The 20,111-nt window shown below is 56.2% G+C and overlaps 7 protein-coding genes across 7 annotated transcripts; 5 read left to right on the forward strand and 2 right to left on the reverse strand.

The window, feature by feature from the left end:
* Positions 1-229: 229 nt before the first annotated feature.
* NDOR1 (NADPH-dependent diflavin oxidoreductase 1) lies at positions 230-2,348 on the reverse strand (the record flags this gene model as incomplete). Its single annotated transcript, XM_028634640.1, has 3 exons — positions 230-1,644; positions 1,775-1,922; positions 2,172-2,348. The coding sequence occupies 3 exons, from the start codon at positions 2,346-2,348 to the stop codon at positions 230-232; spliced, it is 1,740 nt and encodes a 579-aa protein (XP_028492697.1).
* A 2,470-nt stretch (positions 2,349-4,818) lies between these two features.
* D7B24_000383 (uncharacterized protein) lies at positions 4,819-6,424 on the forward strand (the record flags this gene model as incomplete). Its single annotated transcript, XM_028634641.1, has 4 exons — positions 4,819-5,039; positions 5,385-5,667; positions 5,721-5,963; positions 6,026-6,424. The coding sequence occupies 4 exons, from the start codon at positions 4,819-4,821 to the stop codon at positions 6,422-6,424; spliced, it is 1,146 nt and encodes a 381-aa protein (XP_028492698.1).
* A 1,042-nt stretch (positions 6,425-7,466) lies between these two features.
* On the forward strand, positions 7,467-8,750 carry GCS1 (Zn finger-containing GTPase- Activating Protein for ARF; the record flags this gene model as incomplete). The annotated part of the gene is made up of 3 exons (XM_028634642.1): positions 7,467-7,514; positions 7,604-8,350; positions 8,421-8,750. 3 exons carry the CDS (start codon positions 7,467-7,469, stop codon positions 8,748-8,750), a joined length of 1,125 nt encoding a protein of 374 aa, XP_028492699.1.
* Positions 8,751-9,140: 390 nt separating this feature from the next.
* On the forward strand, positions 9,141-10,119 carry D7B24_000385 (uncharacterized protein; the record flags this gene model as incomplete). Its single annotated transcript, XM_028634643.1, has 3 exons — positions 9,141-9,191; positions 9,274-9,916; positions 10,037-10,119. The coding sequence occupies 3 exons, from the start codon at positions 9,141-9,143 to the stop codon at positions 10,117-10,119; spliced, it is 777 nt and encodes a 258-aa protein (XP_028492700.1).
* Positions 10,120-11,370: 1,251 nt separating this feature from the next.
* Positions 11,371-12,783, forward strand: CPA1 (Multifunctional pyrimidine synthesis protein CAD; the record flags this gene model as incomplete). Its single annotated transcript, XM_028634644.1, has 2 exons — positions 11,371-11,541; positions 11,602-12,783. 2 exons carry the CDS (start codon positions 11,371-11,373, stop codon positions 12,781-12,783), a joined length of 1,353 nt encoding a protein of 450 aa, XP_028492701.1.
* An 816-nt stretch (positions 12,784-13,599) lies between these two features.
* On the reverse strand, positions 13,600-15,585 carry D7B24_000387 (uncharacterized protein; the record flags this gene model as incomplete). The annotated part of the gene is made up of 1 exon (XM_028634645.1): positions 13,600-15,585. One exon carries the CDS (start codon positions 15,583-15,585, stop codon positions 13,600-13,602), a length of 1,986 nt encoding a protein of 661 aa, XP_028492702.1.
* A 1,042-nt stretch (positions 15,586-16,627) lies between these two features.
* On the forward strand, positions 16,628-17,967 carry D7B24_000388 (uncharacterized protein; the record flags this gene model as incomplete). The annotated part of the gene is made up of 2 exons (XM_028634646.1): positions 16,628-17,177; positions 17,234-17,967. 2 exons carry the CDS (start codon positions 16,628-16,630, stop codon positions 17,965-17,967), a joined length of 1,284 nt encoding a protein of 427 aa, XP_028492703.1.
* Between the last annotated feature and the right edge of the window lie 2,144 nt (positions 17,968-20,111).

Genomic DNA, 20,111 nt, shown 5'->3' on the forward strand with positions numbered 1-20,111 from the left:
CAGATATTTGGAAGAACAAGTCAAATAGTGCCATCAAGAGTTTGATGAACAACATGCCTTGCTTGACCAGTCAAGTGCTCGGAGCTTTACATACGAATGGAATAGCGATGTAACAGCAATGACAAATCGTGAAATTGGCCATTATTTACCGTCGCTGCGGTGAGACGAACCCCCCGTCAAGATGTACCATGGAGGTAAAGGAGGAGGTTGAGCCAAACAAAATACAAGCTCACCAGATCTCCTGCCACCAGGTTAACCTCCCCAGTATCTCCTCCGCCTCTGTCTCGGTCTCGCAGAGGCCACCGACGCGCAGGCACTCCACAACCGCGGCCCGACACGCCGTGGCCATCTTACTACTGCCGCCGCAGACGATAAAGATGACATTCTCCCGGGCCATGTCTGCGACGGCCTGCGCCTGCTGCCGGATGACATCTTGTATATATATCTTCTCCTTTTGGTCTCGCGAGAACGCCGTATGGACCTCGAGCTTGGAAGATGGCATCGCGGCCCATTCATCTGCGAAGAAGAAGTCCTTGTTGCGGGAGCGGTTTCCAAAGAAGAGCAAGGCCCTGCCGGTGGGCGAATCGGTGTCATCGTAGCGGAGCCGTTCCTGGATGAGGGCATGGATGGGTGCAATGCCTGTACCGGTTGCGAAGGCGCAGAGTGGCCGACGCGCATGCAATTTGCCATGCAGACTCGTCAGGGATGGCTTGTGGCTGGCTAGTACTGCATTTCCTGCAGCGAGTAGGTTGATGTAGCGCGAGCATAGACCGGTGCGGATCTTTCGAAGGACTGTCTGATACTTCACCAAGGCGACGAGGAGCTCGAGCTTGTAGGGAGAGTCGCTTCCGGGTTCTAACGGCTCGATGCTGGCAATGCTGAAGTCACGGCCGCGGATTATGGGGAAGACATCAAGTACATACTCCGGAGGAAACTGAACCGAGTGGAACTCCTCGAGAACCTCGATGATAGTGCGTCGCGGCCGAGTAGCGTAGTCGTAATACTCGTCGATGTATTCCGACTTTGTGAATTCCAGGAGCCGTTCCTTGTGATCTGAATCCGTACAATGGTGAGAGATAGCCTCAAGAAAACTGCGCCGAGGAATTGCGGTTATGTCCAGGTTCTCGGTGAGCAGACGCCGTAGTGTCGTGATGTTGGCCGTATAAAGACCGGTCGGGCGTTCATTGAGCGTCCCCAAGTCCACAATATTGTCCGCAATAGCCCCCCATTGCATCACGTGCAAGAGCTTCTCGACATCCTGAGGTAGATTTCTGGGGTAGAGCCTAAGGCAGTCGCCAGGATTAAATTGAAGTGCCGGTGGTTGTAGATGACGAATCCCGAAAGAAAGTCTTCGGACATCTTGCCAGTGCTCAGTTGGCGTGACCCGGGTGTTTGAGTTGACTTCGACGACGAGACCGCCAGGCACTGTGGGAATAAGATTCTGCAATGCTTGTTGGTTCAGCTGTTCAGCACCCGCATCCAATGGAGTGGCAGCCGCTGATGACCCATTAACGTTATCAAGTGACTGTAATCTAGGAATTCCTTCAGCGGCTGTGTCTTGGGAGTTGCGCAGCGTGTCTACAGGGCTGATCTTGATGATGTATTTTGGAGGAAGGAGGGCTGTATCTGGAATGGGACTCAGCCCTGAGGGGAGGGGGTGGTATTCGAGTATTTTGGTGCGCAAGTCGATCGACCAGGGCAGATAGGTCTGGTCGATGCTGCGGGCAGCGTTAGATAGACTCTATGGCCTGAGAAGTCTGTTCGCAGCACCTACCCGTCATCGTCTTGTTCGTTACCCTCGCCTCGAGGATAAAACTCAGTGGCACCCAGCTGTTCAAGACGCTTGTGTAGTTTTCGAGCAGCCCAGTTGAACCTGTGATACCATCAGTCATTTGTTGAGTAGACAGTGGGAGCTGGGGAAACTACTTCGGATAAGAGCTATCCCCGAGACCAAATGTGGTGAATCTGGCGCTTTTAAGGCAATCCGGTGGCAGCTTTCTTCTCAGAAGACTCTTCCAGAACGCGAGACAATTCTGTGGCATGTCCCCTTGGCCAGTCGTAGATATGACTATGATGACCAGCGTATAACGAAGCAGCTCGTTCTACGGATGTCGAGGTTAACGTCTTTTTCATAACACGTTGGCAATGGCACAAGGGTCTAAAAGACTCACAAGCTGGACCACATTTAGTTCATCAACTTTAGTCTTGAAATGCAATCGCTGTGTCATCTTGCCAAGCTCTTCTGCAATGTCTTGACTGTTGCCCGTCTCTGACCCGTACAATACCAGGGCAGATCTCCCGGGAAGGTCAGCCAGTTCAACTGGCTGGTCTCTCTCCATAACGGCCATCTTGACCTAGGCGATGCGCAAAGCTCGGATTGAGGCAAATTGTGAGAGGAGCGAAGTTGCAAGAGGCAGATGAATTGAGCGCGAGATATTCAGTTGCGATGCGTCGTTGGATTTCCAACAGTGTGACTAACAATCGGCGGCATCGGAGTTTGCGGCTGCCAAACTCGGTATGCGGGTTGTGCGAAGCCACGGGGCGGATTTGGCTGCCACGGAGCGACAGGGCTCATGTCGGGCGAGATCGCTAATCGGACTTTGTGGTGCTAAGTAGTGAGATTAACAGCGTCTAGGCCTGAAGGGGGTTGCTACCCTGGAAATTCAGCGCAACGGGGACCCAGAGGCCCGGAGAAGCGGCGCCATAGCATGCAGACTCCAGGAAACTCGCGCCAGGTTTAGCCATGCTATATGGCTAATTGACCATCGCCTTGTCGTGATGTAGCTTTCAGAAGCCTCTCTTTGCCGAAACAAGAAGGACCTGTTATACATCACGCGAAGGGCTGATAGCATGAAAAAAAAACAGCATGACAAAACCACTGTACGTTTTCGTAACCCCCAGCAGAACGTGATCGATGCCAGTCGCCGATAAACAGGGGGAAGAGTGCTGAGAATCAAAAGATTGAGCAACCCCGTCCAGGGGCTGACAAGGGCGAGGCTTTGCGCCTCGCCAGGGGTCTTTGTCACTGACGCAACGCCCGAGAGCGAAAGGGGGTGGACCAGGGAGATTGTCCAGGTCCGAAGGCAATCTCATGGGAATTGTGCAATTCGCTTGGAGGATTGAGAGCCCGTAACCGCATTATTTTGGTATGCTGTTCGCTATTGATGGTCTGTGATGGTGAATGTAACCCAGGGGTCTACCTGAGAGTGAGGCGATCGACGGTGGAAGTATCATACCCTCCTGGCAAGTGACCCTAGCATGAACGTCGCCTGCCTACCTGATGATGAAGTGATAATCAGATGCGTGATGAAGATGTCAGCAGTGGTTGTTTGCTTCAATGCATGCCTTCAAGGACATTTTGAATTTTTGATTGCTCGATATCAACAGGATTTCCGCAAAGAAGAGGGGGTTCACTCCTGTTTCCTCGCTCGGGAGTTGCTGACTGGGGCTGCTTCCAGAAGCCTCTTTCTCAGCCAAGGTTCCTCCCCCCTAACTGTCACAAGGAGGTACGGTAGATACAGCACAGTGGTGCTTGCTTGGTAGGCCAGACACGAAAAGGGTTGCATGGGAGCTCCTGGCTGCTCCAGCGTGTTTGGGGGAGCATTGTACCCACTAGACAGCCACTGGGCAGTCACTACCTACATGGGGTGATGGAGAAGCTGGGGCCATTGGCACCCACACACCCACTAGACGGGCAGTTGCCGTGAGCTTGGGGCTAGCTACTACGGACGTGGCAAGAGCTCGCTGGCAGCGAGGTTTAGAACTCCACATGTGACAGGTCAACACAGAATATGTGGCGGCATGCATATTGGACCGCCTCCCACGACACCAAACCTCAACGTCAAACGGTAAAATGGGCAAGTACTTCCTTGCTCCTGATTGCCGTAGTCACGACTGGGAACAAGATCGAGTGGCACCTGCCGTAAGTACCAATTTGGGCGATTTTTTATGATGTACAGTGCATGAAGGAATGTTTTCTCCCTGTACTCACAGAAGCCGACGCACGCGATCAAGTCAGACACCCTAGTAGCGAAGTTGCCGTGCCTTGGGAGTTCACTGGGCCTCACAGGGCTTTATGCACAGGCTGGTTATGCCCATGTCGAGAGTGTTCGACACTGCTTGGAGAGAGGAAAAATGCATCATGATCGGTGCATTTCTAAGAAAAGGAATGGAACACAAACCTGTCTTGCCATGTGCCTGGAGCGACAGTTCCGCAAAACGTGCCTGGCCCATGTTCGAGTATTTGACACCCTTCAAGCCCCTGCTCGTCACACAACAGAAGCCCCCCCCCCTATAAGCTCCCCTGAGTACCTACGGAAGACTAAGGTACCTGCCAAGTACGTGGCAGGGCTCACAGACACGAGCAGGCGCCTCCCATTCTTCGTGCCGTTGCTCCTCCACTCCTTCCACAGGAGGTGTCCTACGACCTGTCTGGTGCTGGACCCCCTCCCATTTGCCCCCCTGGTCACCACCCCCTGCACTCAAGGGGAAAAAATATTTGTACTTACCTCCAGGCAACTCCAGACCTCTCCTTTCTTCCCTCTTCTCCCCATCACAAAACATCAAGAAACTGTGTCACCGCGCAACGCAAGTCGTCTGTCTTCCCCTCTTCAAGCATCTAGGGCACCAAGCTACCCTAACCATCCCCCTCCATTGTCTCAGAGTTCAACTCATCCCGAACTTCGATCCATCTTCCAACCTCGGACCTTCTTTCTAAACTCAGGTCCTCCAAGTTCGACACAACCTCGTCGCACGTCATCTCAACACCAACACCCATCTCCATATTCCAACCACACAACACACATCCCATCATCCAACATGTCTGCCGTTGTGGAGAAGGTCACCGACGCCGTCCAGGACGTTACCAATGCTCTGAGCAATACCTCGATCGCCGAGAAGGTCACCGACAACAAGCCTGCCGCCGCCAACAATGACGCCGTCCTCGCCAGCGCTGCTGAGGGACGCCGTCTCTACATCGGCAACCTGGCCTATGCGACGACCGAGGGGGAACTGAAGGAGTTCTTCAAGGGTTACCTTGTGTGAGTTTTCCATCTTCTCTTTCATCATGATCATCATCACTCTCCTTCCCGCACCATCGTCTGAATGTGGCAATACCTGTCCTCATAAGCGGGCATCCCTTCCTGTTCTGTCAGTCTTGACCTCGATGAACTCGCAACCTCGTCGTTATGATGGCTAGGGTGTTCCCGAACCATCACGATCAAATCACCACCATTGCTGAGGACGCTGTCCAAAGCATCGGTGGCGATGTTCCTTCCGTTGGCTCATCGCTGCCGGATGACACATCGCCCACAACATCACCCCAAATCACGTTTAAATACTACCGCCATCTTCTAAACCGCTTGCTGACCTGCCTCTGTCTATAGCGAGTCCGTCTCCATTCCCAAGAACCCCCGCACCGACCGTCCCGTTGGCTACGCCTTCGTCGACCTCTCTACCCCTACTGAGGCCGAGCGCGCCATCTCTGAGCTGTCCGGCAAGGAGATCCTGGAGCGCAAGGTTTCCGTCCAGCTCGCTCGCAAGCCCGAGCCTGCCGGCGAGAAGGCTGACGCCGCCAACGGTGAGGGTGCCGGCGAGGGCAACCGCCGCCGCCCCTCTGGCCGCGGCCGTGGCCGCGGCCGTGGTGGTCGTGGTGCCCGCAACGGTCGCGTAAGTACCAGAGTCTTGACTTAGCGAGTACTATGAGCTAACATCAAGTCTAGGATGGTAACCAGGAGGAGGGTGCCGAGGCCGCTGCCGCCCCTGCTGAGGCTGCCGCTCCTGCCCCTGCTGAGGCTCAACCCCTTGGCGACGTTACCAACAAGGACGTCGCCGCCGACTCGGCCAAGAACAAGGAGTCCCGCCCTCCTCGTGAGCGCCGGGAGCGTGGCCCTCCCGCCGACGGCGTTGCCTCCAAGACTAAGGTCATGGTCGCCAACCTGCCTTACGACCTGACCGAAGAGAAGGTATGCTATTTCCTTTTTTTGACGATCATGTTGAGAGCCACAACTAACGTGCTGGGACGTAGCTTAAGGAGCTTTTTGAGGCCTACTCGCCCTCTTCCGCCAAGATCGCCCTTCGCCCCATCCCCCGCTTCATGATCAAGAAGCTCCAGGCCCGCGGTGAGCCCCGCAAGGGCCGTGGCTTCGGCTTCGTTACCCTCGCCTCCGAGGAGCTCCAGCAGAAGGCCGTCAGCGAGATGAACGGCAAGGAGATTGAGGGCCGTGAGATCGCCGTCAAGGTTGCCATCGACAGCCCTGACAAGACTGATGAGGAGGCCAACTCTCCCGAGGAGAAGGCCAACGGTGCTGAGGAGGGCGCCCCCGCTGCGGCCCCCACCGAGGCTCCCGCTACCACCGCCGTCACGGCGACCGATGCCGCCCCTGCAGTCCCCGCCACTGCTGCCGGCGCTACTACCACTGCTTAAGCAGAACTTTACCGATACCGCCTGGCCCGAGAAAACCGGAGAGCCTTCGGAATTTCGGTTCTGACGAACTCTTTATGATATGATATCGGTTTGACGATTTCTCTTTTTGAAAGTGGGCCTTACTGGAACACGGGCACGCACAGGAGGCGGCTATTTTATCTCCTAGGACAGATATCTTTCGTGGCTTGCCTCTGGCCCTACATAAAAATAGGACATGGAAAAAGGAAGCTTCGCAGCGTTGCTATCTGTTTCACTTTCACCGTAATACTTATCACGACCTCCCACATTACACCCCTTGTATTTTTGTCACCTCCTTTCCGTCTCCCTCCGCTCTCAGTGGGGGTTTGTACATTAGCTCTTGCTTCTGGCTGGCGGGTTGGCAGGACGAGGAAAAGCTTGGCGCAAATCAATTCACCAGACAATGATCGATCATCTCTGTCGTTGTATGTGCTCCGTTGATTAACCATGATTGTGCAACATTGCGAGCCTGGTACTGGAACTAGTGCCAAAACGTAGCCAGACCATGGTGTCCTGATGACTATTGTGACTATCTTGCAGCGCCCACAAAGCTTATCCTGAGGGCTTGATGGAAGGACTCGAGTCAACGCAGAACTGGTATTGAGGCACGCTGAACAAGACCTCGAGGAAGAAGCGCAGCCTAGGCCCAGCTGTGCTATTGTGGCCGTACTCCCAAGTGGCTCAGCAACAAGGCAGAGTATTCGTAATTTCGTTGCAAGGCGAGGTGACATTCCGAAAGACTTTGGTGGGGTGTCTACCGGCCGGCGGCCTAGCAAGCCTGGGTACCAAGCTTGGTTGGTCCTGGTCTAACTGACTGCGAAGGCCCAGGCTCTGGCCGCCAGAGCCAATAGGTGATCTGGCGTGCCACCCCCAATTGTCGCACCTCTCCTACACACCCCTTATCACATACACGCTCCTCGACGTCGGACCAGCTGTCTGTCGCGTGTCTGCCCATGGTCGTCCGCGTTTCGAGGTGTACATTACCATAATCGCGTCCCATATTTGACCAACAGCAAAACTCACCATGGCCTCCAAAGCCATGTGGGAGGTCGATCCCGAAACTAGGGCCAAGGTACGTTAGTTGCTCTGTCGCGACCCCGCGACGTCATTCCTAGCTTCAAAAGTCGATGCAGTCGGCTCACCGCTCTGGTATCTCTTCAGTTAGCCGCTATTCAGAAAGAATCCAAGAACAACCTCTGCTGCGACTGCAACGCGCCTTCGCCGCAATGGGCATCCCCGAAATTCGGCGTCTTCATCTGCCTCTCGTGCGCAGGCGTCCACCGAGGGTTGGGTGTGCACATTTCGTTCGTTCGCAGTATTTCCATGGACGCCTTTAAGCAAATTGAGATTGAGAGGATGCGCCTTGGCGGCAATGAGAACTGGAAGACCTTCTTCGAGCAGCACGAGGACACGAAGATGCGGGGCGTCACCTGGGACGATGCCACCATTGCAGAACGATACAGCGGCGAGGTCGGTGAGGAGTGGAAGGAGAGGCTGTCGGCCAAGGCAGAGGGCAAGGAGTACGTCCCCGGCGAGAAGAAACCTACGCCAGCGCCAGCGCCGGCGAGGGACCCGAGTCGCACGGGCACGCCGCTCAGCGGCAGCGCCAGCAACCGCGCCCCAAGCCCCGGCGGCAAGGTCAAGGTGGACGATAAGTACTTCTCCAAGCTGGGCGCCGAGAATGCGTCGAGGTCGGAGGCGCTACCTCCCAGCCAGGGCGGGAAGTACGCTGGCTTTGGTAGCACGCCTACGCCGTCGGCGCGCGACGACAGCGCTGCGCCGACCATTGATGAGCTGCAGAAGGATCCCATAGCCGCCCTGTCCAAGGGGTTCGGCTGGTTCACTTCTACTGTCACCAAGACGGCCAAGACGGTCAACGATGGCTACATTCAGCCGACAGCAAAACAGGTAAGAAACCCCCCACCCCATCGCGAGCACCTTCTGCGACGGACAAGCTGACTCGTGCATTTCCCCTCAGCTCGCCGAGTCCGACTTTGCAAGACAAGCTCAGCTAGCAGCCGGCCAGGTTGGACGCGCGGCGCAGCAAGGCGCCCGCAACGCCAACGAAGGCTTTAACAAGTTCGTCGAGGGCGGCCGCGAGGGCAACGGCGGTTACAAACAGGCGCCGATGGACGACAGCAAGAGGGACTTCTGGGACGACTTCTCAAGCCTGGCGGACCAAAGCAACCAGCACAAGCAGCAACGATCTACAGGCACAGGCGCCATTGGCACTTCGGCCATGAAAGGCGGAGGCTCTGGCGGTGCAGCGCCGCCGGCGAAGAAGAAGGATGAGTGGGACGACTGGTGAGCGGTGGAAGCCTGGCAACTGAGCGTTTAGCAATACACAACTGTACACGAAGAAGGCGTTTCAACATGAAAGTGATGCAAATGCTTTGGACGTCTTGCTACCTAGCCTTGGAGATATGACCATTTGCGTGCCGTACAGCCAGTTCCTGCACCCCGTCGGCTATATGCCAGGAACTGAGGGGCCAACGTGCGGGTCACGTGCTCCGAGATCCCGAGGTTGGGAGGCCGGTACTAGCCGGTCTCGCACCTGGACTCCACGGGTCTTTTGCCAATGACGCCGATTGTTCGACAGGCCCCAAGTCCACCTCCGACTTCTCTACCTCGCGCACCCTCGGACCTGGAGAAGTGAAGCATCACACAGCAGAGTAAAGCAGAAACGAAGAAAACAGAAATGTCTGCATTGAGGATTCTCGTTCCCGTAAAGCGGGTCATTGACTATGCGGTAAGTTCATTTCACGTGCCCTCACTCTATTCCATTGGAGGGGGGAAGGAAACGTTTGCTGATGGGAGACCGAAATCCTCAGGTCAAGCCGCGCGTCAACAAGGCCCAGACGGCCGTCGAGACGGCTGGCGTCAAGCATTCGATGAACCCTTTCGACGAGCTGTCGGTCGAGGAGTCGGTCCGCATCCGCGATAAGAAGCGCGCGCCCGGCGGCGTCGAAGACATTACCGTCATTTCGGCGGGCCCCCCGAAGGCGGTCGACGTGCTCCGCACGGCCATGGCCATGGGCGCGGACCGCGGCATCCACGTCGAGACGAAGGAGGGCGAGGACCTGGAGCCGCTGTCGGTGGCCAAGTTGCTGCGCAAGGCGGCGGAGGAGCACAAGTCGAACCTCGTCATCCTGGGCAAGCAGAGCATCGACGACGACGCCGGGCAGACGGGTCAAATGCTCGCGGGCCTCCTCGGCTGGTCGCAGGCGACGCAGGCGAGCAAGGTCGAGTTTGGCGAGGGCGACACGGTCAGCGTCACGCGCGAAGTCGACGGTGGCGTCGAGACGCTCAAGGGCAAGCTGCCCATGGTCATCACGACGGATCTGCGGCTGAACGAGCCGCGGTACGCCAGCCTGCCGAACATTATGAAGGCGAAGAAGAAGCCGTTGGAGAAGAAGAAGCTGGCCGACTATGGCCTGACGACCGAGGCGAGGCTGAAGGTTCTCAAGGTCACTGGTGCCGCCCCCCCCCCCCCCCCCCCCCTTCCCCCCTTGGGTGTCATCAATACATCATTGATGTACCATTGATATTCTTGTTATGGATAACGAATGCTGATATAATTTTTTCCTTCTACAGAGCCCGCGCCGAGGCAAGGTGGCGGCAAGGTGGAGGATGTGGACGGGCTCGTCGCGAAGCTCAAGGAGCTCGGTGCTATTTAAAATACAATGGCGTGTACCAGTACCTTTGGCTTATGACGGGTGTACATGATGAGCTAGTTGAACTAGGATCCGTGCAAAGCAGGGACGCGTGTTGATTCCGGTGCATGTGTTCACTGTGTTCGTGAGCCGGGGAGCAGGTTTAATGGGGTATGAAAGTGTCATGACTACGAATTGGGCGCAGATGATTGTGCTTCCTACACCTTGAAGACTGCTAGCTGCTTGTTACAGTGTTAAGGGCTAACAACAACACCGACATGATGACTCCGCGGCTATCAGCTGCTGGCGGGGCGGAGCATGCTCCCTCCAACGCCACTTCAGGGTTCAACAGACGAGTTCCCATGTCTTCCTGACGATCCGCGCCGTACCTGGTGCCTGATGCAGGATGGATCACCACCAAAAGAGGTCTGGCAGGAGAGAGCAGGTTCCCGCTGCTGGCTGCCAAGCATTGGAGAGGCGAGCAAAGAGATAGCGGCAAAGCCGGATTCGCTGAATTGGGTGCATTGGCTGCGCTGCCGCGATATCGGCGGTCATACGGTGACGAGCAGCCAATCAGAAAGGGCCCCGCGTGTGTCAGAGCCCGACTCAACGGTATCTGGCCTGGAGGGTCCAATGATAAGCTTTTTTTTCTTAAGCAGGCCCTCGCTGGCTGTGCCTGCCTGTGACTCTTCCCACTCTCGCTCTCCTTCTCCCGCATCCATCCTGCATCGTCCTCCCGACCGACACATCAGAAACCTCAAACTCTCCATTCTCGTCTCCCCCGACACCCGCCACTCCCGCCGTCTACCTTTTTCCACAGCCCAGCTTTGATCGAATTCCGGTCCAGTTGCCCTTATGCACGGGCGCCCGTCCATCTTCACCTCGCAGGTATGTTCCCGCTGCTGTTGTCCATGTGAGGTCATGGCATGTTCCATGTCTTCCCGCCTACCCCGCTGCCCGGTGCCCTCTTCCATCAAGCATCCATTGAGCCCGAATCCTCAGTCTCCATGCTGCGTCCGCCTCTCATCTGTCTGCATTTGGTCAATTCATCTGCTTTTCAGCTGGCTAATTCTTATCAATAGGACTATCTCTCTGGTACGCCTCACCGCACCCTCAATTGACTCACCGCCCCCCCAAAGGGGAGCCACTATCGTGTCATGTCCGAGCTAACCCATGAGCAACACAGACCACTTGTGGAAGGCTGCCAGCCCCTAGAAAGTGTTCTTGATCAACCAGCTTCATCCCTCACTTCGACACTCCTTCGAACCAAACATCATGTTTCCCCAATTGACCATCAACCTCGCCAAACCCGCCGCCCGTGGTGCTGCCGGTTTGAGCGCCCGCGTCGGAACCCAGCTCCGGTTCGCTTCCGGCAGGGCCATGCCCAACAACCAGCCCCGTGGCACCGCTCCCGCGAAGAACCTCGACGCCACCTTTACCATTCGTGTATGTTGTCCTCGTGGCTCTCGAACTACAAGATGCTGAACCCTCGCTAATTCGTCTTAGAACGGTCCCGTCTTTTCCGGCCGTGCCTTTGGTGCCAACTCCAACATCTCCGGCGAAGCCGTCTTCACCACCTCTCTCGTTGGCTACCCCGAGTCCATGACCGACCCCTCCTACCGTGGTCAGATTCTCGTCTTCACCCAGCCCCTCATTGGCAACTATGGTGTTCCCTCCAACGAGCTCGACCAGTGGAAGCTCCTGAAGTACTTCGAATCGCCTCACATTCAGTGTGCCGGCGTCGTCGTCGCTGATGTCGCCGAGAAGTACAGCCACTGGACCGCCGTCGAGAGCCTCGGCGAGTGGTGCGCTCGCGAGGGTGTACCTGCCATCTCTGGCGTCGACACCCGTGAAATTGTCACCCACCTCCGAGAGCAGGGTTCGTCCCTTGCTAGGATCTCCATCGGTGACGAGTATGACGCCGACGAGGATGAGAGCTTCATCGACCCCGGCCAGATCAACCTTGTCAAGCGCGTGAGCACCAAGGCGCCGTTTGTTGTCGAGTCGCCCGGCGCCAACCTCCACGTCGCCCTCATCGACTGTGGTGTCAAGGAAAACATCATGCGCAGCCTTGTCAGCCGCGGTGCCTCTGTCACTGTCTTCCCCTACAACTACCCCATCCACAAGGTCGCCTCTCACTTTGACGGTGTCTTCATCTCCAACGGCCCCGGTGACCCCACCCATTGCCAGGAGACCATCTACAACCTTGGCCGCCTCATGGAGACCTCGTCCGTCCCCATCATGGGCATCTGCCTTGGCCACCAGCTTCTGGCTCTGGCCACCGGCGCCCGCACCATCAAGCTGAAGTACGGCAACCGCGCCCACAACATTCCCGCCCTCGACTTGACCACCGGTCAGTGCCACATCACCAGCCAGAACCACGGCTACGCCGTCGACTCGAGCACCCTGCCCAGCGACTTCAAGGAGTACTTTGTCAACCTCAACGACGGCAGCAACGAGGGCATGATGCACAAGACCCGCCCCATCTTCTCCACCCAGTTCCACCCTGAGGCCAAGGGCGGCCCCATGGACAGCTCCTACCTCTTCGACAAGTACCTCCAGAGCGTGCAGCTCTTCAAGGACAACCAGAAGGTCTACCGCGACAACCGTCCGACCCAGCTCATGCTCGACATTCTCAGCCGTGAGCGCGTCGGCGTCGAGCCCGTCTCGCTGGCCAGCGCTGCCTAAGTGGCGCAAGCCTGTGTGCCCCTCCTTTCCTTTTTGACGTCGGAACCGGAATGGCCCTCTCGGACGTGAGATTGGAAAACGTCTTGCTGGGAGTTGCCGTGTTGGGATAAGCGGAGTTGTTTTTATATCAATGATCAAATCTGAATACTTCAAAGTGCCTGCCACAATGTTCCCGTGTGACACGTTGGTCGAGTTGCAAAAGGATGACATTGAGACATGGTGTTCGACACCAGTAAAACTACATAGTGAGCGACTTGCCTACTCATTTCATACAAGTGTGACCAGTAGCTTGGCGTACTACACAACTTGAATACAGTGATCGCCAATTTGACTGGAGAAAGTTAGCATGTAGCACTCTTCCTACTCGGTCCTCTACAGGTAAGGATGCAGTCGTCGTGGAGTTCTTGCGACAGAGGCCTTATGTCACGGGCTCTCATTTTGCGCGCATCTCACGGACAGCCAGGCCATGTGCAACTAAGCCAACGTTTCATTTCTGCGACTGTTGCGACACTAGTTTCTGTCCCGAGACCATACAGTAATCATACATCATGTACCAGTCACCCATACCCGTCCATGCTCATCACCACCAGCGGGTGTGTACCCCGACGCAGATGACCATTGCCTCGGCTCCAGCAGGCAAGTCCTCCATGGCATCCCTCCGGAAATCCGACTGACTGCCCTTTGCGTGCCACAGACCGTCTTTAATTCCTACCGGGCCTCGAGCGCGTCTCCAAGGTCGTCGTCCAGCACCAATCAGAAAACCACGGAGGCTGGCGCATCAAGGGCGCCTGTGTCGATTCTTGTTCAGCGCCCCGTCTAGTAGCGAGGTCTTCCCCTGTAGCCGCCGCCGCCGCCGCCGCCGCCCCAGCGCTCATCCCTTCGGCCGCCCGGCCTTCTGGAGTCCCCGAAACGATCGTCCTCTCGGCGCGAGAAGTTCCCGCGGTCACCTTGTCTGAACGGGCCGCTCTCGTTGATGCCAGGAAGATAACGATCGCTGAGAGGCCTGCCTCCAGGACCACCAGGCCCGCGAGGCCCACGGCGCGGGGGGCCACGCGGGCCCGGTCCAGGGCGGCGGTAAGATCCGCCTTCAGTAAGCTGTCGTTGCCGCTCGGCTTCTCTGTGCGGGGGGCGGATACCAATGAAGACCTCTTTACCGCGGTCTACAAAGACATCGCCAGATTCGAATGTGTAGCGGTTGATTTCGTCCTCAGCACCCATGTCGCGATGGATGTCGCGGGTGTAGTGGGAACGCATCGAGTCAACGCGCTGGCGTGCGAGGTCCTCGGAGACGGTCTGGAACGTGAGCGGAGGGTTTGTGGACGTTGTACGCAGGGGACCGCTGGCGAAGCCAGCCGTTCGGCCGCCAGGGCCACGCGTGTCTGAGGGGCCTCGGGGGCCGAGAGGAGGTTCGCGCCCGCCGCGACCAGCACGAGGACCAATTGGGATGGCGTTGACGCTGTTGCCGCCGCCGGGACCAGAGGGGGGGAATGAGATCCCAGAGGGGCCGAGGGGTGGCATGGGCCGCGAGGTTTTGTTTGGTGGTGCGCTGTTGGCCAGGGCGGGAGTTGGCGCAGTGCCGGAATCGAGCACCGCGACCACGTTCCCGTCATGGTCTCTTTCGTATCGTATCTCCCACCTTGAGCTCGCAGAAGCGCGTCGACCAGTCTCCGGTTCTTCTTCCAAGATCCAGTCCTGCACCTTCTCGGGCGGCACAAAGTCCACCCAGAGGGGTTTGCGATTGCTCTCATCTGGCCAGATCACGTTGTGAAGCTCGGAACGCACACGCATGGCTTTTGACGTGTCGCTAAATACAGCAAAGGCATGAGTCCTGATCTGATCGAGATAGAATATTTCGATAGCACTCTCCTCTGTGGAGTTGCCTTGAGAGGAAGCCAAATCAAGGAGGTGCTGCTTGACATCTGGCGCCCGGAGAGGCCTCATGAAATTCTTAATGTACAGGGCTCGGGTCGCAGGGTGCGCGGCGGGCTCGATGTTACGTTCATAGTCCATTGTGTCGTTTGGTGCGTTGTGGCTGGGCTGGAAGTCGGCTTGCTGTTCTGGGATGGCCAGTCGACCTCGTGCTTCTGGTGTTGATGAGGGTTGTCGAACAGGTTGCTGCTCGTTTTCGACATCGATGGTTCCAGGACTGTTTGCAGGCTGTTCGTTCGTTGGGATGTCATGCATCTCGTGGTCGTCTAGCCTCTCCGCCACCTGCCCCGAGTCCGGCAAAGTATTCTCCTCGACGCCGCTGGTTGGGCTATTTTTTTGTTCGGTATCTTCTGGTGACACGGGGAGAATCACTTTCTCTTCATGAATCTCGGCAGCAGTAGCCTTGATACGCTTGGGCTCGGGAGGTGGGCTTGTGGAACGGCGTTTGCGCTTTTGCGCGTCTTGCACTACCTCCGACTCTTGGGGAGCTGCGGCAGGCGTAGCAATGTCATTCGAGCCATTGTCATCGGCAGCAATAGGTTCGGTTGGGATGTTTTTGGGCTCTGCAGGTTCGGAGTTCGCGAGCGCTCCATCTTGGGTAGCAGCAATAGCAGTAGTATCGAGTGCGTCGATTGCTAGGGCAGGTGCACTGGTAGAATCTTCGTCTGCCGCAGCCGGTTCTCGATCATCCGCGACCAGAACAGCACCCGTCTCAGAGGGTTCGTCTCGCTTCGCATCCCCGGATGTGGCGGACTGTTCATCGTCTTCATCGAGACGCTGCACAAGCTCTTGCTTCAGGCCTGCGTGCGGAAGGCCGCGGCGCTTGAGCTCGTTTCGGAGGTCAACGACCTTGGACTTATTCCAATCGGCCATTGTAAACGCAAAGTTCAGTGGACTGGAAGCATGGGAAGGTCGAGAAGGTTTCGAGCGGTCCGTCAAGTGGCTGGATTTTGTTGCTGGAGTCGGAGTGGGATGGTGAATGAGTTTCTCAAAGTCTATTGATTGATGATGCAATAAGTAAAGCACCCAAGCGACGCGTTGAACGAAGAGCCCTGTGGTTTGATGACTTGACAGCCGAGTATCAATGAACCTTGGGTTATAAGGAGAGTGGACTAAGCTCAGGTTGTCCGAGTGTTAGCCGTCTCGTTGCGACAAGACTGGGACGGAGGTAGTTGTGCGCGCCTCCTTAGGTCGAGGTAGATAGGTGTTGGTGCTTTGACATGGGCGCGCGTTAGCTGTCGCGAGGTCACTCGCCTCCATGTTGGCAGGTCCAACTAAAAAATTGCCCCCCTTGTCCACGCTAGCGCAAGGGCAGAACAGCAGGCAGGTGCACTCTAGGGGGTGGTTTTTCTTGAGAAGGGGGGGGGGGGGGGGGGGGTGGACCCAAGGGGGGCAGAAGAGCCTCTTGCTCTTGCTGCCCCACGTCATGATGATGGGGCCCTATCGGGATCGATCCAAGCCTCAAGCACAACGAGGTTTGTGGCGTCGACGCGTTCCTGAACTGTGCTAGTGGCCTTGCCCTGGGACCCCTGGACTCGATTCCATTGTGACGACTCCCGTACTGTCCCATTGACAGACCCCGGCATATTGAGTTGGTAACAAGCGAGGTTCCCTCACTGACCGCTTTTCTTTGAGGCAGCTCAAAGATCGTCAAATGCCAAAGACGAGAAACAAGGGAAATCATTTGACATGATGGATATGAGTTCTACAAAAAGCCAGCGAATTCGTTCCTTCCCGCCCATGTTTCTGTTTTTCCTACGTTTAATCCAACCTATGACCAATCTGCAGCTGCTCCGTGTCTGAGACCAATTGACAGACTTTCCTACACCGCTTCACACCTGCCCCTTTCTCTCAACCTTGGCCTTTTTTCTTTACTTTCATTATCGAAGCAGAGAACTTCCAAGAGGGGGAGACAATGGCAACGAGTCGGGATCTACAAGGTTCAACACCATCTACGCCGGCCGAAACCCGTCACCCAGCGGAGGCCGATTTGCCAACGCCGCTTCCATTGAGTCGTGGAAAGAAGCGCAAGACTTTGTCGCCAGACCAAGCATCAATCCGGCCTCGTGACTCCTCCCATGCCTCCAAAAGTGTTTCTTCGACACCAAACTCGGCCACGCCACCACATCATGGGAACAGTGAGCAACATGGACACACGAAACGGCCTAGACGCGGCGACTCGCACCAAGGTCTCAGCGGCGACCTTGCTGACGAGGTAGACCCGCGGGAAGAACAGGAGCATTTCGACGCCATGGCGGATGAGAAGAAATTCTTTCCAGGAAGCGCTGCGTGGGCTGATGATGAGCTTCGACTATTCGAGATACTGTACATGAGGCAGTACAACCCTCTGCTACCGAGAAAATGGGACATGGATTTCAGGGGCATCCCCATTCCCGGCGTGTTGTTTTCGAAGAACGATGACGCGACGCCCGTCATCTGTTCTCAGTCTAGCAACGAGTTTAAAGGTAGGTCAGCATCTTCCCTTCGTCAGTCGATCCTCTGGTCGCTCATACAGTCGCAGCTACCAAGGCTTTGATCCAGCTGATCGAATTGACATCAAGCGTCCGTTCACTGATGCAGAGCGGCCAGCGTGACAAGGTACCTATCTGTATACGCAAAGAGCTCGAAGAGTATGCAAGGTGGGCTGCCCAGGATGGAAGCTACGACAACCTCGACATAGTTCCCAATGTCATCATAGACATTGTGGATACCACGGTCGGCAGTGTCAAGATTGAAGAGCGCATGCAGAATCGGCTGAGGACATTGGCCGCCAGACATCGTGCATATTGGCTGATCAATTGCTCGGGAAAAGCTGCTGTGCCGCGCGACGGAACACCAGATGGACTTGCGAAGAGCGAGTCGGACGACGATTGCACCGCAAAATCGGAGCGAGACAGTACTTCTCCCCTGGTCATCAAGCGCGAAGACGGGGAAACGGAAATCGTCCATCTGACGGACGAATCAAAAATGCAGAGACCCAGCATCGAGTCGCCATACATGCAACAGCCACCCGTTCTGTACGGCATGTTCATCGTCAACGCCACCGTCATGATCCTGTCCATAGATTCAGCAAAAGAGGATGATGTTGCGCACGTCAGCTACCAGGTGGAAGTCGGGTTTAACGTGAAGAATCAAGGCGTCTGGAACGCCATCACGGTAGCCATTGTCATGTGCCTTGCAAGAGACCACATGATGACCTTGACAAAAAACTTTGTTCAGCTGTCTGATGACGCCGACAGCGACCCCGACGCTTGAAATGACATCTGGCCTTGCTGTTGCAGAGCAAGACGAACGGGAGAAAAAAACCTTGTCTGACTGTGTTTGGACGACAACTGTGTAGTTGTTGCGCTGTGTGGGATGCGCTGAATGCTTCACTGTCAACGGTTCAGATGGCTGTGACAAAGACATTACCAGCTTGAAACATTATGGATACCCTCTACACTGCATAATGACCATTCAAATAGATAGAATCAACTCTCTAGGTTGATGTGTTTCGCATTTGCCATCTTCTACCAGAGCTACATATGTTATGTTAAAGATCACGGTACTTTTGTATCTGATTTATGAGCAATACACCGAAACCCGAGGCCGCTCGTTTCTGCGATCGGTCCTCGGCATTGCACCTTAACTCCTCGAGCCCTGGGTACCAGAATCCGGGGGGTGAAAGGGGGGGGGGGGCTGCGCGACCATGTTTTTTCTTAGGGGGGTTGCATTGCATCATGCCGCTGGCCGGATAAGCCTGCGCTGCTTCCGACATGCAGGATAAAGACAGCGCCCCTCTGCCAACGCAGCGTAGGCAGCATAGCATAAGCATGTATTCTGTTCGCTGAAAGACGAGTTGAGTAAATAATCGACCAAAAATAGAGAAAGAAACAGGCGAGCATGTTCATGGCTGATATAACATACAACCCACTTGGGGTGTTTCCGTCACCAACAAACTGGTCCATGGACCAGCCCCCAGTCGGCGATCAACTCGCTGTTTTGTGTTCGTTTTTCTTTTGAGCTTCGCTTCTCGACAAGCTGGAACTATTTGCGGGGTGCTTGTACTGCACTAGGTAAGCGACAGGCAGAACGAGGGGTTGGGCCAGGCAGCCCCAAATGTGACCATCGACCGGAACTCGGAAGACCATCTGGGTCGACCACCTTCCAGGCTTCGAGGAGGGCCCGTCTGGTTGGGAGCACTCCACTTGGCTTGCCCTCTGCCGGGCTCCAGACTTTGCACCGCAGTAGTGAGCTGATCGTAAATGATTGCGCCGGATCGGATGTTGAAAATGCTGTCTTGGTCACCTGTTCCACCATTTAGGGTCGAAGCGCCGGCCTCTTAAGGATCCCTCTTCCTTCTGGGTTGCTTGCTCGGATTGCTAGATGACATTGTCCACAGAGACGTGCACCATGTTTTCATGACCACAGTCAGGAGTTTCCCAAACGAAAATTTCCAGGGTCAGATGTGGCATCGCGTCGAAGCCAGTTGCATGAAATGCGAATGCCGCTTTGAGGCGGATGGAGGTTGCGCATCCAACCGAGTCACGTCAAGGCGGCGGATGCTCCCCCCCGAGGCGTGAGACTAGGGCGCCCTCTTCAGGCCAAGCGCGGGCCAGGGTTACCAGTGGGTCGATGGTTTCTTCCAATCATATCGTGTTGGTTGTATTTCTCCTCGAAATGATTGGTGCATAGAGAGACCCCCCCCTACGTGTGCCAATCTGCCAGTGACCATCTCCCAGCATCACACCCATTTCATCATTGTTCACTATTCAGGTCTACGCCCGCCCCAGCACACGTCTACCAGCCGCCGCCGCCTCGTGCCTGTGCCTCCGTGCCGCATATGCCCAGCAGGAGCACAGGGAGACAAAACAGACAGACAGACAGACAGAAACAAAGACGCCGGACAGGAGCCGATCTGATCTGTCAGATCAACCAGTTTCCTCTAAAGTGGCAGGCGCATCCCCTCCCCCCCCTTCGATCCCCCCCGTCCACCTACCTGCCTCTCGCCTCTGCCTCTTGCCTGCCTCTTCCCACAGCGTCGGGACCGCAGCCAACCACACGCCCCTCGGCCTCACCAAACACACCACCTCCATCAGCCTGTTCAGTGGAACACACCCTGTCGTTCTCCGGTTTCTCTGGAGCCCACCTCATCCTTCGACCACGTCTTTCAGGCTGGACGGCACATCTGGACGACTCCCTGACGCCCCATCTGTTCGGCATGCATTCTCTGTCGACAGACGACCATCGTCCCTAACGCTTACAGTCATCTCACTCCTACTTTACACATTTCAGCGGCCCCCGATCCCTCTCTTTCTCTCCCTCTTCTCCTTCTATCTAGCCTCGCTACTTGAGCCGCCAGAAGACGCTGCTGCACGCCACGGCATCCCCGTCTTGGCTCTCGAGCCCCCCTCCCCCCC

This window comes from Verticillium nonalfalfae, assembly GCF_003724135.2.
Source record: "Verticillium nonalfalfae strain VnAa140/NRRL 66861 chromosome Unknown scaffold_101, whole genome shotgun sequence".
In the NCBI taxonomy this organism is placed as follows: domain Eukaryota; kingdom Fungi; phylum Ascomycota; class Sordariomycetes; order Glomerellales; family Plectosphaerellaceae; genus Verticillium; species Verticillium nonalfalfae.